Source organism: Euphorbia lathyris, chromosome 1, assembly GCF_963576675.1.
Source record: "Euphorbia lathyris chromosome 1, ddEupLath1.1, whole genome shotgun sequence".
In the NCBI taxonomy this organism is placed as follows: Eukaryota; Viridiplantae; Streptophyta; class Magnoliopsida; order Malpighiales; family Euphorbiaceae; genus Euphorbia; species Euphorbia lathyris.
In genome coordinates, this window is record NC_088910.1 from 80,419,679 (window position 1) to 80,437,249 (window position 17,571).

The following is a 17,571-nucleotide window of genomic DNA, read 5'->3' on the forward strand; positions in this document are numbered from 1 at the left end:
TTTGCTTGATGAAATTTCATGATCACCAAGTATTCGAATTCAATTATTCGTTCTGCTACAATAACCTAATATATCCAATTGAATCAGCTTAAAGGTGATTATTTCTCATATTTTCATCTCGTAATATCTCATCAAGACATTCAATCAATTTGTTCTTCATTCTTTCACTGTATAGAATATCAGCCACGGTCACAAATATCACTTATTTGACTTCATTAATATTTTTTTAATAATTATATATTCTTGAATTTCGTAAGCAAGAAAAACAAACAAAAGAATAGAAAATAAAAATGAAGGGAAAAAGATAGTTAGGAGAGAACTATCTTCCCCTTGTTTTTTTCCAAAAATAAGAGATAATGTTAAGATATAAGAATATAAAGAAGAGGGTGGAAATATTTTTTGCCCATTAATTAAATTTTTTATTTTTCTTAATGAAGTATTAAGTCCATAAATTAATTTTAGTTAAATAGAATTAAATCGCAATTGTAACCACTCAGTACAAAAAAAAAACGTTTATAATTAATATGTGAAATTAATTCTATTAATTAGAATCATTATGCTCAACATTTGAGAATTTGAAAAGATTCGAATAATAATATTTTTTAATTAAAATTTTCCAACAACTTGTCCTATGATCATGCTTCATTTTCATCTGTTAAAAACTCTTGAAATACTAACAATTTTGTACAAACCACAATATAATAGTTAAAAACTATATAAGCCAATGTTGCAAAAGCAATTATCTTAATATACCATAGTTAATGTACATTTTTAGGATTTTGAGCATCAAAATTTATTTTTATTTACCTTCATTTTGAATTCGTATCTAGCATAATCCAAATTCTTCAAGAATAAACATCATATCAAGTGTATTAGATGCTTACAATCTCTTTGTCTAGAGAACTGGGAAAAATAAATTCTTAATAATAATAATAATAATAATAATAATATAACATAATTTATAATTGATAACACTGGAGAAACTTCTGATCGGATCACGTCCCTGTGAGGCGCCGTTGGGATCGGCCGGGGACACTCCGAAGCTTAAGTCAGTAGCTAATATGAAGAATAAACTGTATTGACAAGGATGAGGGAACGTAAGAATGAATGTACCTTTTGGTAGCCCTAGATGTAGGCTATTTATAGTTGGAGAATTCGTAACACCTAGGTAACTAGAAAGTCTCTATTAATGCTCATTTATTGGCGGTTATAAGTTACTCTTAACCTGACGGTTTTGAGAATATTAATGATTCATTTATGGCCGAGACGGCGGCCAGCCGTTATATGGGAAAATGGAGAGACTCGCCTTAGAGATCCGCCAGCGGATCTCTTAGAGCTAATCCAGGGAGATCCGCCGGGCGGCTTCTTGTGCTACGTGGCATACTTGAGGCAATTATCTCTTTTGGTCCTTGCGATAATATCTCGATGTTATCAGAAGCCCCCCCGAAATGCCTTTAAAGTCCTTCAGGGCTTTTGGGTCCTCTGCGCGTCGTCTTATGCTTCTGCGAGCATTCTGTTCAATGTTCTTTTATGGCCGACGCGTGTAGTAACATCACAGTGGTGACGGATGATTTTTAAAAGGATACTACCAGCCTTTGATTTCGTCTTTTCGTTAGGTTTTGTTCCTTAAGAAATATCTTTACTGGTGGCGAATCTATGGCTGTGGAGGAGGACCCTCAAGTGGCGAGGGCGAAGAAGAAGGGGATAACCCTATTTTTTCAATTTTGCTTAGAGATTTTGGTTTGGAGTAGGTGGCCAGCCATACTCCATTGTATGAACCTTTGTGAAGGTTTTGAAGCTGTTCTATTCCTTCTTAGAGGAAGTAAAGCTGCCCAGGGGTTCAATTTGCTACCTATATTTGAGGTGAAATGATCCGCCCGCAGGACTTATAAATCCTTCTCTGGGAAGGGTATGAGAGTGTAGAGACCTTGCGTCCAAGGATCGTTTTAACTCTATTGGTGACTATGATCCGCCAAGTGGCGGATCTATTGTGAATGTAGAGAACTTGGGATGTTCTCTTTATGGAAAACTGAAATTGCAACAGTAAAAGACGTAAAGTTGATCAACAATGTTTATTGATAGGAAAGACACCTTATTACAGTGAATAGGTCTTTTACAAAGGAGCTTCATTTAATAACCTTTTAACAAGAAAAACCACATGGGATAAAAGCTTGCTAAAGGAAAAGGAGTACTCAAGACCGTGAGCGCGCTCTATTTTCTGACAAAGTATTTGCGGAGGTTTTGGAGATTCCACGTGCGTGGTAGCGTATTGCCCTCCATATCTTGTATCTTAAATGTGGCTGGTCCAACCTTCTCCACTATCTGATATGGACCTACCCAACTGATCCCTAGCTTGCCTTTGCCTTCTCGAGATTGGATTTTATCGGCTTTACGAAGCACCAAATCCCCCATCTTCAAATCCACAAGCTTGACATTTTTGTCATGATAAGAAGCAATCCGCTGCTTATACGCTGCCATGCGCACATAGGATTGGTCTCTACGGTCTTCAACCCGATCCAGGCGGTCCCTCAACTGTTTATCATTGTCCTCTTCGCAGTAAAAGGCCACTCGATCACTGGGGACTTGTATTTCAACTGGGATTACGGCCTCCACTCCATGAGAAAGGGCGAATGGCGTTTCTCCTGTAGCAGTTCTAGGAGTTGTACGATAAGCCCACAAAACACTCGTAAGCTGATCCGCCCATTTTTTGTCGTGTTCTTCTAGTCTCTTTTTTATCCCTTTTACAATCGTTCGGTTGGTTACCTCGGTCATTCCATTGGACTGAGGATAATAAACGGAAGCGAATCTGTTCAGGATGCCCAATCCCTCACAAAAAGCCTTGAATTTGCCACAGTTAAATTGTGTCCCGTTGTCGGTGATAATAGTATGTGGAATGCCATATCTTCCTACGATGTTGTCCTTAACAAACTCTACTATCTGCTCCGCTGTAATGGAGGAAACAGCCTCGGCTTCCACCCATTTGGTGAAATGGTCCACTGCCACTATTACGTACCTCTTTTGTCGGCGAGTTGGAGGAAATGGGCCAACAATGTCTATTCCCCAGAGGGCGAACGGACGGCCTTCAATAATTGGTTTTTGGATGTGCTTGGTAGTGTGCGACTCATTTGCATGAATCTGGCAACTGTGATAAGATTCTACCAAACTCTGGGCGTCTAACTCGGCTGTGGGCCAGTAGAAACCCGCTAACCTGGATTTTTTCAAAATCGTGGCGGATGCCTCATGTGACCCACAAGATCCCTCGTGTAGTTCCTTAAGGATTTGTTGTCCCTCTTCAGGTAGAATGCACTTCAGCCAAGGATGGCTAAAGGATTTTCTATAGAGACCATCGTTGATCAAGGAGAAATAAGCAGCCCTTCTGATTATCCTTCGTGACTCTTCTTTATCTTCAGGTAATGTTCCATTTAGCAGATATTGGCGGATGACCGTCCTCCAATCATCTTCTACTGTTGTGAGTAGAGATACTTCCGCAGATACAAATGCCGGAGCCATTTTTACTTCGAAGGGACAGTCCGGATCCGCCCAGTTTGCCTCACAAGAAGCCATTTTTGCCAATTGATCTGCCTCTGTGTTAGATTCTCTTGGTATGTGAACCAATTCCCATCTGGCTTCTTTAGCTTCAAGGCTATCTAGCAATTTCTTGACTTCTGCTACATATTTGGCCAGGGTCTCGTCTTTTACCTCGTAATTCTTGATGACTTGGTTGACCATTAGTTTTGAATCGTTGTAGATCACGATCCGCTCCGGGGTGATCTTTTGAAGTATACGTAGACCCAATATCAAGGCCTCGTACTCAGCAGCATTATTAGTGGCATGGAAATTTAGTTTTGCTGCGTACCGCAATTTTATGTAATGGGGACCCTTGATCACAACTCCAACCCCTGCTCCCTCCGCCGATGAAGCCCCGTCAGTATACATCGACCATTCTTCTAACGGAGGTTTGGGATGAGATATCCCCTCATCAGTGAATTCATTCACGAAGTCCGCCAGGACTTGACTTTTCAATGATGACCTGCTTTCATATCTTACATCAAACTCGCCCAGGCGGATCGCCCACTCCATCAACCTTCCCGAAGTGTCCGGTTTCTGTAATACTTTTCTCATTGGTATATTGGTACGATTTATTACTGTATGCGCCTGAAAATATGGCCTAAGGCGTATTGCCGTGGTTACAACAGCCAGTGCCATTTTATCTAGTCTTGAATACCTGGTTTCAGCATCTTTCAAAACCTTGCTCACGTAATAAATTGGGAACTGTTGGCCATCCTCCTCCCGTATCATGACCGTGCATACGGCTTTATCCGTGACCGATATATACATGTATAAATCTTCTCCCTTCAAAGGTCGACTCATCATAGGTGGTTCTGTGAGGAACCGTTTGATTCCTTCGAAAGCATTCTGACAATCTTCATTCCACTCGAATGCTTTTTGCTGTTTGATAACTTCGAAAAAAGGCTGACATCTACGGGCTGAGCAAGAAATAAACCTGCCCAAGGCTATGATACGCCCATTAAGGCGTTGTACCTCTTTGATATTCCGGGGCGCTTGCATCTCAAGAACTGCTTTGACTTTGTCAGGATTTGGGCTAACTCATTTTTCGCTGATCATGAATCCTAAAAATTTTCCATATGTAGCTCCAAAAGTGCATTTCTCGGGATTTAACTTGATGTTGTGGTGTCGCAGTACGCCCAGTACTTCCCTTATATCCTCCGCATGCCTTTCTGCCGTCATGCTTTTAATGATCATGTCATCTACGTAGACGGAATAATTACCACTTTTATTGTCCGCGAATATCTTGTTCATCATCCTCTGATAGGTAGCTCCCGCATTCTTGAGCCCGAAGGGCATAACCTTGAAACAGTAAGTGGCCTGATGTGTTATGAACGAGGTTTTGATTCTATCTGAGGGCTCCATAGGGATTTGGTGATAGCTAGACTTTACATCAGTAAAGGAATACATTGCGTGACCAGCAGTTCCATCTACAAGCATGTCTATGCACGGTAGAGGATAATTATCTTTGGGACAAGCTTTATTAAGATCTGTGAAATCGATGCACATACGATAAGATCCGCCAGCTTTCTTGACTAATACGACGTTTGCCAACCACTAGGTATAAAGCACCTCCTCAATGGCATCCGCCTTTTGGAGCTTGGCGATTTCATCCTCAATCACTTTTTGCCTTTCCGGACCATGGTTTCTCCGCTTCTGAGCCACAGGAACCGCATTTTTATCAATGTTGAGTTTGTGGGTGATCACATCTGGGCTAATTCCGGGGAGTACTTCATCTTTCCATGCGAAAACATCTTCAGCTTCGCCAAGTACCTTGGTGATTGCGTCTCTGATCTCACCTTGTAGACTTTTAGCTATCCGTACCTGCTTCCCATCCGCCACAGGGTACATTTCGGTTTCCCCCAAAGCCATTGTGACGTGTTCCTCTTCATCTTCCTCCTTAGATTGAGGACGAATCATTAAGGATGTAGAATATGTCTCTTGGGCCTCTTTCTGACAACCTTTAACCATCATGCATCCCTTGACCGTGGGAATGTAGAGTGCTAAATGGCGAATGGAGATAAGAGCTGCAACTCCGGAGATAAAAGGTCGTCCAAGGATAATATTGTAAGCTAATTGTCCGTCTAAGACCGAAAACTCCAAATCTTCTCTCCAAACTTGATCATCCCCGGTAAGCTCGCAATCCAAAGTAACCTGACCTTTCGTCCGAATGGTATGACCAGTGACTCCTAAAATATCGACCACAGTTGGTTCTATCCGGACAGGATCAATCTTGAGTTTGGTGAATGCTCCTCGCGTAATAATGTTACATGAACTTCCCGTATCAATCATTACTCGCCTCATTTCCCAACCTTCAACCATCATGGTGACGACCAGTGCGTCCGCATGGGGTGCAATCTTCTGACCTGCATCTGAAAAAGGGCGGTTTAATGACGTTCTTTCAAGGGTGGTCACCCTTGCCTTTTTTGCTGTTGGCTGATAACCTGGTCCGCCAGCTATGACGTTAATTGTGTCTTTTCTCTTCCTTTTCATCGAGTCCTCTTTGAGTCTAGCATCAGTGTAGCCATCTTCCTTGTGATATTTATAATAAGTCTCATGAGTGGTCATATCTGTGTGACCAGCACTTGGCGGTGTAATTATCAGTGATTTAATCCCAGAGGAGAAATTTAGTCTTTCCTCCGTCATGATGTTTCAGTGTGAACGAAAAATCCTTTATCTTGACCAAGGATTCCACCTTCACCGCACCAATTGATAACACTGGAGAAACTTCTGATCGGATCACGTCCCTGTGAGGCGCCGTTGGGATCGGTCGGGGACACTCCGAAGCTTAAGTCAGTAGCTAATATGAAGAATAAACTGTATTGACAAGGATGAGGGAACGTAAGAATGAATGTACCTTTTGGTAGCCCTAGATGTAGGCTATTTATAGTTGGAGAATTCGTAACCCCTAGGTAACTAGAAAGTCTCTATTAATGCTCATTTATTGGCGGTTATAAGTTACTCTTAACCTGACGGTTTTGAGAATATTAATGATTCATTTATGGCCGAGACGGCGACCAGCCGTTATATGGGAAAATGGAGAGACTCACCTTAGAGATCCGCCAGCGGATCTCTTAGAGCTAATCCAGGGAGATCCGCCGGGCGGCTTCTTGTGCTACGTGGCATACTTGAGGCAATTATCTCTTTTGGTCCTTGCGATAATATCTCGATGTTATCAATAATTGAAATAAACTTCATTGTAAGTATAGTATTTCAATACCTCTTTAATATTTTATTTAATATGTATCAAACTTCAATGAACAACTATTGTGTGAAACTTTATATCTATTTGTACCAAAATACATTAAAATAAAAAATACAATCCATACCAGTTAGATAAACTCAAACTAAAAAAATGAGTAAATTTCAACAGGTTCCAAATTAGAAAAATTAATTTAACTTCAATTAAAGCTAAAAATTAAGTTCATATAAAGCCGAAAATCCAAAATTTAGTTAGAGTTAACAATCAAAATGATAACACCTAGCAACATATACTAAAAAAGAATACAAATATACAAAAATCTTTATTTTAGTCATTTTGAAAAGAAAAAAAAGACATAAAAAAGAAAACATGGATAAGGTAGCGAGAGGTATGGAATCTGGGTAACGATAGAAATTGAATTTCATCTCTGAAATATGAAACTATAACAATTATTATTTAATAAAAATAAAACAACAACACAATCGAGAACAAAAATAACAAAAATAACTACAACATATGAAAAAAATCGAATAATTACCTTGAGAAACATAAGAATTTCTTGTAATTTTTGATACTTTTGTCTTTCCTGATTTTAGTTGTCCATGCATCTTCTATTTTTATCGGATTTCTTCAATTGGAGATATCAGTTTGAAAAAAACAAATAACTAAAATATATGAAAAAAAATCGAATAATTACCTTGAGAAACATAAGAATTTCTTGTAATTTTTGACACTTTTGTGTTTTCCGATTTTAGTTGTCCATGCATCTTCTATTTCTATCGGATTTCTTCAATCGGAGATATCAGTTTGAAAAAAAAAACAAATAAAAAAAGAAAACATGGATAAGGCAGCAAGAGATATAAAACCTGGATAACGGCAGAAATGAATCTGAAAGATGAAACTATAACAACTATTATTTAATAAAAATAAAACAACAACACAATTAAGAACAAAATAACTACAACATATGAAAAAAATCGAACAATTACCTTCAGAATTATAATACTATCTATCATGGCCAATGGATATAATGGTGGAGTACTATCTATCATGCTTTATATAGAAGTTTATTTGTGACTTTTGGATTTCCTTTGTTTTGTGTTTTTTTCATCTTCCTGTAACTCTTACTTTATTTTATTATTTTAATTAATAGGATAGTAATTGTTTAATATATTATAAATATAAATATTATTTTTAATTAATTAAATCTTTTTAATTTTGATTTTATACTACGTTGACAACTCATCAAAAAAGCCTTTAAAACACTTCTCTCATTTCTCTCTGCTTCCACTATTATATATAGTATAGATTTGTTTGTTCATGGACTCTTCGGACAATACATTTTCATTCATTTATTTTTATTTTAGCTTCCTCAGTTTTTAGGTTTCTTATTATTTTCTATTTGTGTTGAGTTCACTTCTAATTATTATTTTTATTTCTTTTTAGTTTATATTATTGATGGAATTTCAGTTAAATTAGCTATTAGATTTGAGTTAAATTTGTTAATTTGGTATTTAATTTTAGTTTATAGTTATTAGAATAGGAAAACTAAAATATAGGATTAATAAATTACTCATAGTCATTGATGGTGAGAAGAAATCGTACAGGCAGGCCCTTCTATGTCTATAGAGTTGTGAAATTTATCAGTACTGTACGTTAAACATAAAAGATAAAAGGAATAAATGTATGGATGTTTCATTTGGATATTAATATTTTATTTTTTTATAATATTTTAAAAGCGATCTGTATCTTACGATTCACGAGTCTCGATTCACTAAATGAGATTTCGAGTCACGAGTCGTATCTCGATTTAACAACTATGTTCACAACAGATGACATAATACTCTTGGACGATGTGAGTCTCAAGATTGGGCTGAAGCATGCAATGGTTGGAGACAGAACATGCATTGATTGGGAAGAGATGTGTATTCATTGAGGGATCACGCATACATATTGATCTTCTTTGTGTCAGAGCCTTTAAAGAATGTGTCATTTGGGTTGCCCGCTGTTATGATAAATAGCTCTTTTTTTCTTGATAGAAAAACTCTTTGTGACCATTAAGTGTTTAGAGAGGAAGTTGAACTCTGTTTCTAGTTTTTTTTTTCCTTCTAAAAAGATAAAAGATTCTTTGACTACATAAAGTTCATCTTCATACCAACTCTTAGAGAAAACATATTTATTTATGCCCATTGTGAAACGACGGGCCTTTATCATTGCCTTCTTACTCTCTTCTTTCTTCGTTTAAATTTATCTTTTGTGGAAATTGAGTTTGGGATATCTCTTTGTATGTTTGGAATTTCTTAGAACTGACGCTCGGTCTTATGTGTATTTCTAGGTATCAAATTTGACAATTATCTCACCTCACCTTTTATGTAATTTGTCTTTCTCCCTCAATTATCTCCTACTCTCTTCAATCATAAACTCTTGTTGGCTCAATTAATTAATGGGGTGGCATCGAATTTGATGCCATATTTTTTTTTTAATTTAATATTTAATATTTAATATTTATAAATTATAAAAATAGTCCATCGTTAAGTAAGACTTCACAACATCATATATAAAAACTCAATTGGGAATTCAATTTCATTTTTACATTGTTGCTTCCTTAATTCAACTTTGTAATTGTTCAATTAATTTTTAAAAAAAAAGTCATTGCATTTATAGTCAATATTCTTGCAATTAAATTTAGGGTAAAGTTCAAATAAAACCCCTGTGGTTTCACTAATTTTCAGATAAAGGACTGTGGTTTACTTTTTGTCAAAACGAGGATTGAAGTTTTTAACTTTAACAAAATAAGGACTTTTTCGATTGATACTATTAAAATCACCTTTGACGACTTCAAAAATGACATATTTTAAGAACTACTAATATTTTAAGCAACTTTAATTCTTCAACTTTTTTATTTTGAGATTGTTTAGATGATGTTTGGTAAAGAGAGAGAAAGTTAATGTTTAAAGAGAGAAAGATCCAAAAAAGATGATTTTCGAAAATCGAAAATGCAGTTCCATAGAAAATATGACATTGAACAACTTTAATTCTTGAAAATTTTCATTTTCAGGTCGTTAAAGATGGTTTTAATAGTATTAATCCAAGTTTGAAACCTCAATCCTTGTTTTGACAAAAAGTAAACCATAATCCTCTATCTGAAAATTAGTGAAACCACAGAGGTTTTATTTAAACTTTACCCTTAAATTTATTTGGCGCACTTATTTCAATTTATTCTCATTCTTAACCTTAGATTTTTTGTCCTTTAAACTTGGCACAGTGTAGAAGTTAGACATATTTATTTTCAGTAATCACATGTTCAGAATTTAGTATAAAAAAAAAAATCCTTGCAGGCTCTTAAAAAAGGCAAAAACATATTCTAAACATTGTGGAAGTTTAAGAAGCATTAGCAATAAATAAATAAATAAGATCAAGTAAAAGAATCTATCTTGAAGAAGAAATGGATCCCAAAAATAGAAATATGATCCTTGTAGGAGATGAGATAGTAGTTGATTAAGATCCGGATGAGGAAATCAACAAACACCATTCATCTTCTTCTTTTCCATGACAAACTTCCTCCAAAGAGTAGTAACCTCCCTTTGAGTTTCAAGTGCTGTTTTCTTAATAACAACATTACCATCTCCTGAGACAGTAACCTTACCACATTGCCTTGATGGCAAGCAATCAAGCTCATGCATCACCTTTTGTATATCATTTATAAGACGTTCTGCCAGTGTTCTTGAGAAGTCTTCCCTTATCACCACACGAAGCACTGTCACGTGTTGGGCGTCCGGTGGCATAGCGTATGCCGGAATAATCCAGCCGTAGCGCCTTAACATATCTGACAGCTCGAACTCATTGTGCTGGCTACTGTCTTTTATTGAGAAGGCTACCAATGGTACCCCTACTTCTTTTGATACTATCTCGAACTTCCCTGTTGCCTCCAGTCCTTCCTTCAGTACTAGCATGTTGTCTCTACAATTTTCCATCACATTTTTGTATCCCTGCATCCATACATTTTATTGAATTCTATATGCATGCACCAAAACACTAGCTAGGTAATATCATAATAGAATTTCTCACCTCAAAACCCAATCGAATCAGTTGATAATATTGAGCAATGACTTGACTAGATCCTGCAACATAATAATAATAATTATGAAGATTGTAGGTAGCATTTTGGGATACTAAAAATGGTAGTAGTAAATATGTGTACCTTTAGAGAAGTTGAGTGTGAAGGTGGGCTGATCAGCTCCGAGGTAATTAATATGGAAGATAAGCTCTTCAGGCAAGTCCTCTTTATTTCTCCAAATGATCCAACCAATTCCAGCATAAACAAGTCCATATTTGTGTCCACTTACATTAATACTCTTCACTAATGGTAATCTAAAATCCCACTCCAGTTCTGGATATAAAAATGGTGCTATAAACCCACCACTTGCTGCATCCACATGGATTGGAGTATCCCATCTACACAAGATCAATTTCATCTAATTAATGCTCATATATCTTGATATTTTCTTAGGAGAATCTGATTACTGACATCTTTTAGATCACTAGGATTCATATTCGGAAATCTCTAGTTTAAGCTTATATATTGATTTAGATAAAAAAAGAAAGAAAGAGGGGTAAGTATATAGTACCCAGTTTCATTGTTCTTCTCAACTAAAAGATCATTCAATTTCTTGACATCTTCAAATTCACCATTAAGAGTGGAGCCGAGAATAGCTGCTACACAAATTGTATTTTCATCCACCAGCTCCACAGCCTTTTCAGGGTCCATGACATAGTAACCCTCACATAGCTTCACTTCTTTCAGCTCCACCTCAAAGTACCTGGCAAATTTCTCCCAGCATACCTTCATATATATATAATTTGTATGTGAATTGAAGGAAGTTTGTAATTCCAGAATACATATATATATATTGGAGGAAGGTTAGCTTAGGTTATAGATACCTGAACATTAGCACCGGTTACAATGTTAGGACAATCAGTGGGTTTTCCTTCAGCTTTTCTTCTGTTTTGCCACTTTCTCTTGAATGCTAATCCAGCAAGCATTATAGCCTCTGATGATCCCACTGTTCCTACTCCAACTGCTGCTTCTGATTCTCCAAGTGGTGCATTAAATAGATGTGCTATCATGTTTACACATCGATTCTGTTTCCATTTTCACAATGTATTAAAATTGCAAATTCAGAGATTTAAACAACAACTGGAGGATCATATATAAAGAAAAAAGAAAGGTGGAAGAGAAAGAATGCCTGCAATTCAGTGGTGACAGGATACTCATCCATGTCAACATAGTTCTTGTTGATGGAAGACATGATGAGTTTATCACATTCAGGTTCCATCCAAGTGGTGACAAATGAAGCCAAGTTGAGCCTTGGATTTCCATCCAACATAAGCTCATCATTAATGATCTGGTAAGCTGCATCCTTTGGTATTGAATTTGGAGGCATCCTGAACCTGGGAAGCGAAGTTCGAACATATCGAGAGGCAAATGTTGAATGGAGAGACACATCTGATTCTAATGCAGCCTTTGAGATAGCCATTGTTATATACTTTAATGATATTAATTAAGGTAGTACTGAAGATGATAACTTTTTATATCAATTGTTATTCTTAGATCATAATGTATTAACAACCCTTTCCTATTTTTAGATCTTCTCTCTTGCAACAATTTACGGGTCTCAGACAGAATTCTTTTATTTCTTTCTACTCAATAATAATATTTGTGGCTACTTTTTAATTTCTAGTTACATATTACTTCTTCAAATCAACCATTTTAGAGTATAATATTCTAACACTTTAAATAGCTTATGTCTTACAACTTCCAACTTAGTAGGATCTTCTGTCTTAAAATTAGATCTAATTCATCATTCCTTCCTAGGACAACGAGTTAAAATCAACATATATACTCTAGATTATCACTTATTATAAACTATTTATTACTTTTGAGTTTTTTTTATTAAACTTGTCAAAATCCAACAAGATAAAATTGAGAGTTAAAGATTCAACTCAACTCAAGTTCAACCGGTTTCAAAAAAAATTATAAACAAATAATATTTAGTGATGTAAGAAATCTTGAAAAGGAACTTCTCTAGTGTAGTTTGAGACTGCAATCTCCTATAATAAAAAAACACTAATGAAAAAATCTTATTTGTGTCGCACTTTTTAAGACTATTTGTATGTTACGCTTTGAAGCGACACAAAAGACCGGGATGCAAATAACTTGTGTCGGACAACCAGGTCATTTGCGTCGGGCTTTTACTTAGCGCGATGCAAATGAATTTTTTGTTATACAAAATTCTAACGCCTTTTAGTAGCCTTGATACTAAAAATTCACAAATTTGCAGAACATCAATCAGGCTAATGCATATTTACCACAAAATATCAATGCACTCAAAAAGACTAATAACTAAAACATAATAAACTAATCAAATTAACGGAAAAAAAAAAAGAAAAAAAAAATCACCCTTAGGCCTTAGTAATAATATCATATCACCATGTTTTAAAGAAAAAAGTCGAAATAATTTTAGCAAATTTTACCAGAATAATTAACATTGAGTTATACCAATAATCCAAAAGCCGCATAAATTTGCTCATTACTAAGATAGAACAATGTACCGTACCAGTTGAATGATATTAGGTTTCACACCTTAATCTCAAAAGCTAAAATTCAAAATTTACATTTAATTATCTTAATTATGGTTCACTAGAACATTTCATGTCGAGTGATATTAGAATGCAAACTAAAGATTCACTTATTTACACATCAGAAGTCTATTATTTTGAAAGAAAAAACATAAAATTGTCACAAAAACCCAATTTATCAACTTGAGATTAGAAATAAACCAAAATAACTACATTGTTCGGGTAGGGTATGGAACATCAAACTAAAATAGATGGAAACAAAATGTTGCTATTTTAATATCAATAGTGCATCTTGGAAAATAAAATTAATGCACAAAGTGATTAGAATTATAATTTTTCTTTTGAAATAACAGAGTCTCATGTAAAAGAAAAGGAGATTCCAGCTAGAACCCCCTAGATACCAATGCATGAGAAATTTCTACTTTTGTACAATTTTTCTACCCATGAGGTGTAAAGGGCACCAGTGTTTTCTTTATTACATAACAATGTTTAGTTTGTCACCTCTGGTATCCTATTTGTTTGAGGATGGGAGATTGAGGTGAACCTAATCTTGATGTGCAGTTTTTCATTTAGTCCACATGTCAAAGGCAGTTATCTCTCATCATTGCCTTTGATCTGGACTTATTGGTTGATTCACGTCATGTACCTTTATTTGCCTGTTATCATATGTCCCCCTTTCGATCTGTAAAGTTCTTTAGGGCTTCATACTAGGATCAGCTAATCAACGATTAAGAGAGTTGAATGATTTTTCAATGATCTAAAGTCCAACATAGTACAAAGAGGAAACTATCCGATGAGCTAATTGTTATTTCATCTTGTGGTTAGAGCTACGCGATCTGGACCGTTTCCTCCGTTGGGATGTTCTCCTGGAATACTTTTTTGCTGGTCTAGATGGATGATAACTAAATTTTCCGGTGTTCTCCTGGTTATCGCGCATGATTTTTTTACCTTTTTCAAATTTTCTTTTAACTTGATCATCTCCACTGCATATGATGCTTTGATGTCATCCATCTCTTTTTAGCTTTCGCCCAAGTTTTGAGTGAAACGACTGATAATCCCATCTACTAGTCTTTGGTATTGAGGTTCCAGCGACTCTAGACGCCGAGATTCTGGCTCAGATTCCTCCCTATTTTCTCCCTGGACTTTTGATAAGATAGGTTTGTTGACTGTTGTGTGTGATTTTCTACGGTAATCATTTCTTTTTTCTAAAAGTTGTGTATTTGTTTGTTCCACGCTCACCGCACCAATGTTATCTCTGTTTCCGAAACGTCCCTCATATCCTTCTCCAAAGTACTTACAAGATAGAACATACAGTCAAATAGGGGTTGCAGTCTGGTGAACTGCTCCTTTGCTAAGTAAGCAAAGGTCTGAAGGGTTGAAGGACGTGGAATACTTCTGAAGTAGTGATGTTGACGTACCTTTGGGGTTTATCAAATTGTCTATTTATAATGTTCTGACCGAGCACTCTTCTTCTAGGAATCCTTCTTTTATTGAGATCCTTCTTCTATTAGAAGAAGTCTTCCTTCAAGAGGAGTCTTCTATTAGGAGACATCTCATGTACGACCTTAACTAGCTAGTGATAGAGACGTTTTATCTCTATCTTTGTATACGATTTTTAGAGTCTTTTGGCTTAATTAATTAATTTTTCATTACCTTTCTAGTTAAAATACTTGTTTGAACTTGTTTAGTAAATTCGAGTCAAAGTTAGTTTATTTACTTTTTTCCTTAATTTCGCTTACTTTCACTCACTTTACTTTTTCTTAGTTAAATAGTTTCACACACTTTCACCCACTCACATTTTCTTAGTTAAGTAGTTTAACATTTTGTGTGAAAATAAATTACTCTTTGAAATGTCTAATTTAAGTTTTAATTCACTACTAAAATACTGTCGAACAGTGATGGAAATTTCCATCAAATCCCTTATTTTCGTCATTAAATCACCTTACTGACAGAAATTATGACGAACCGAAACTGTGGCTATATCGATCGATGCAGATTTTGCTTACTTTAGTTGGGACGAAATGTTGACGGAATTCCATCACAGTGGGAGACGAAAATAAACGTTAGGATGTCCTAACGTTTTTTCGGTCCGTCATAAGGAGAAAAGTCAAAGAAAGAAGGGGACAAAGTGCGAAAGGGAGACAAATGCAACAATGAGCTGAAATTTGGCCCAGCACGCCCTGCAGCCCAGTTTCAGCAAAAAAAAAAAAAAAACATTTGTTTTTCTACAACACCATTTGCTTCCTGCTTCATGCGTGCTCCATTTTCTACATCAAGTTCAAAGTTTTCTTACAACTTTTATGCAAATTTAAAGTCTTATTTCAACCTTTATGCAGATTCAAAGTCTTATTGTAACCTTTCAAAGTCTTCTTACTTTATAGGGTTAAGGTGCAAAAATACCCCCTAACATTTTGGGCCATGAGCAATTTTACCTCTAACGTCTAAAATGGTGCAATTCTACCCCTAACGTTAGAAGCCAATAGCAATTTTACCTCTAACATTGATAAATTGGATCAATTTGAGAAATAATCCATTAAACTGTCTTCTCGGCCATGAATCTTGTCATGCGTCATTTTATAAGTAACAAATCACAAACATATGTTGGGATATGAAAAAAATAAAAAATAAAAAAATATATTATCTTTTTGTACGAAATAGACAAAAAAAATTCAAAAAATCCACTAAATTTATAAATATTAATCTTTAATTCTATTATTAAATTATAAAAAACATGAAATCCTTTTTTTGAACGAATTGTTATGCAATTGGTGCAGAGTCAGGAACAAAAATATATGTGTTTTATAATTATGTCTGAAATTGACCCAATTTATGAATGTTATGGGGTAAATTGCTTTTGGCTTTCAACGTTAGGAGTAAAATTGCACCATTTTAGACATTAGGGATAAAATTGCTCATGACAAAAAACGTTAGGAGTATTTTTGCACCTGAACCCTATTTATATAAGTTCAATTTTGCCACTATAGCCTCTAATTTTCTTTATATAAACTAGCTTAGAATCCAACTTTTAGATATTGATATTTCCATATTTTTATATAATCCTTCCCCCTTGAGAGCTTGTGTACGCTAAACATCCTCCATCTCCATTGAAGAAGTCCCAACTTCATCCTTCATCCCCAATCTCAAGAGTTCCACCTATAAACCCGAAGCGATGACTTTGCGTCCGGTTAGCTAGTTTTAAGAGTGAAAATCTCTTCCATTACACTTGTTCACTTGCTTGCACTTGCTAGGTTTGGTTGTATTCATAAATTTATCTTCATAGTTTTAATATATATTTTACAATTTTCATCTTTATTATATTTTTTTTTATCTCTTTTTCTTGTTTTGACTCATATAAGTGGTTAACATGTAGGGTAATTACAATACCAAAATATTCTAACGTTCATATATGTGTTGTCTTATCGAATTTGACACCCGAAAACCATAGGAAATTGGCAAATTACAGAACTTACGGGCCCTAATTCCTGAGCCAAATATAGTTAGCATCGCCTTTCCAAAGGAAACACGAGCTAAGAGCTTAACAGGATCGATTGGTTTACTCAAGATTAAGTAGTTCTTGTCATGTAATTTGAAAGGTTTCTCTTTATTCATACTAACTCACCATAGTTAAAATTTGTCTAACATATGGCTTAGGAGTAGTTAAATAGTTAAATCAACTCAAAGTTATTTACCGCTTAGATAACGACGTAAAACCGAGTAGTTTGGTACTTGCAGTGTGAATCTCGTGGATTCGATACCTGAACTTAAATCCAGACTTATTATTTGACAACGACGGGATACACTTATCTCTTAGTTGTGCCCGTCTCGAAATATAGCTCGGGATTTCTTTCATCAGCTAGCAGGAGGGTTTTCCTAAATGGAAAACAGTTTCTAGAAGTCTGTTGAATCCGAAGGCCCGTGATATTCTACATGGCCATTAGATTCGAAAGGCTCTCATTGTTCTACGTGTCAATGTTTATTTTCTACGGTATTACGATGTTAATTGATTTAATTCTTTTTCTATCTCAGACACTTTATATAAAGATTTTTCTCATATATATTCCTTACTAAAGTTGCGTGGCTCTTCTCAAAATAAATAATTAAAGGAATAAAGAAATCGTATCGGGATAAATAAAAACCTAACAATTTTTTTTTTTTTGATAAAA

The 17,571-nt window shown here is 35.5% G+C and overlaps 1 protein-coding gene across 1 annotated transcript; it reads right to left on the minus strand.

The window, feature by feature from the left end:
* Nucleotides 1-10,149: 10,149 nt before the first annotated feature.
* LOC136210728 (glutamate decarboxylase 1-like) lies at nt 10,150-12,306 on the minus strand. The gene is made up of 6 exons (XM_066002111.1): nt 12,016-12,306; nt 11,711-11,911; nt 11,398-11,612; nt 10,971-11,224; nt 10,838-10,890; nt 10,150-10,758 (listed from the first exon to the last, which is right to left on the minus strand). The coding sequence occupies exons 1-6, from the start codon at nt 12,304-12,306 to the stop codon at nt 10,288-10,290; spliced, it is 1,485 nt and encodes a 494-aa protein (XP_065858183.1). The 3' UTR covers nt 10,150-10,287.
* Between the last annotated feature and the right edge of the window lie 5,265 nt (nt 12,307-17,571).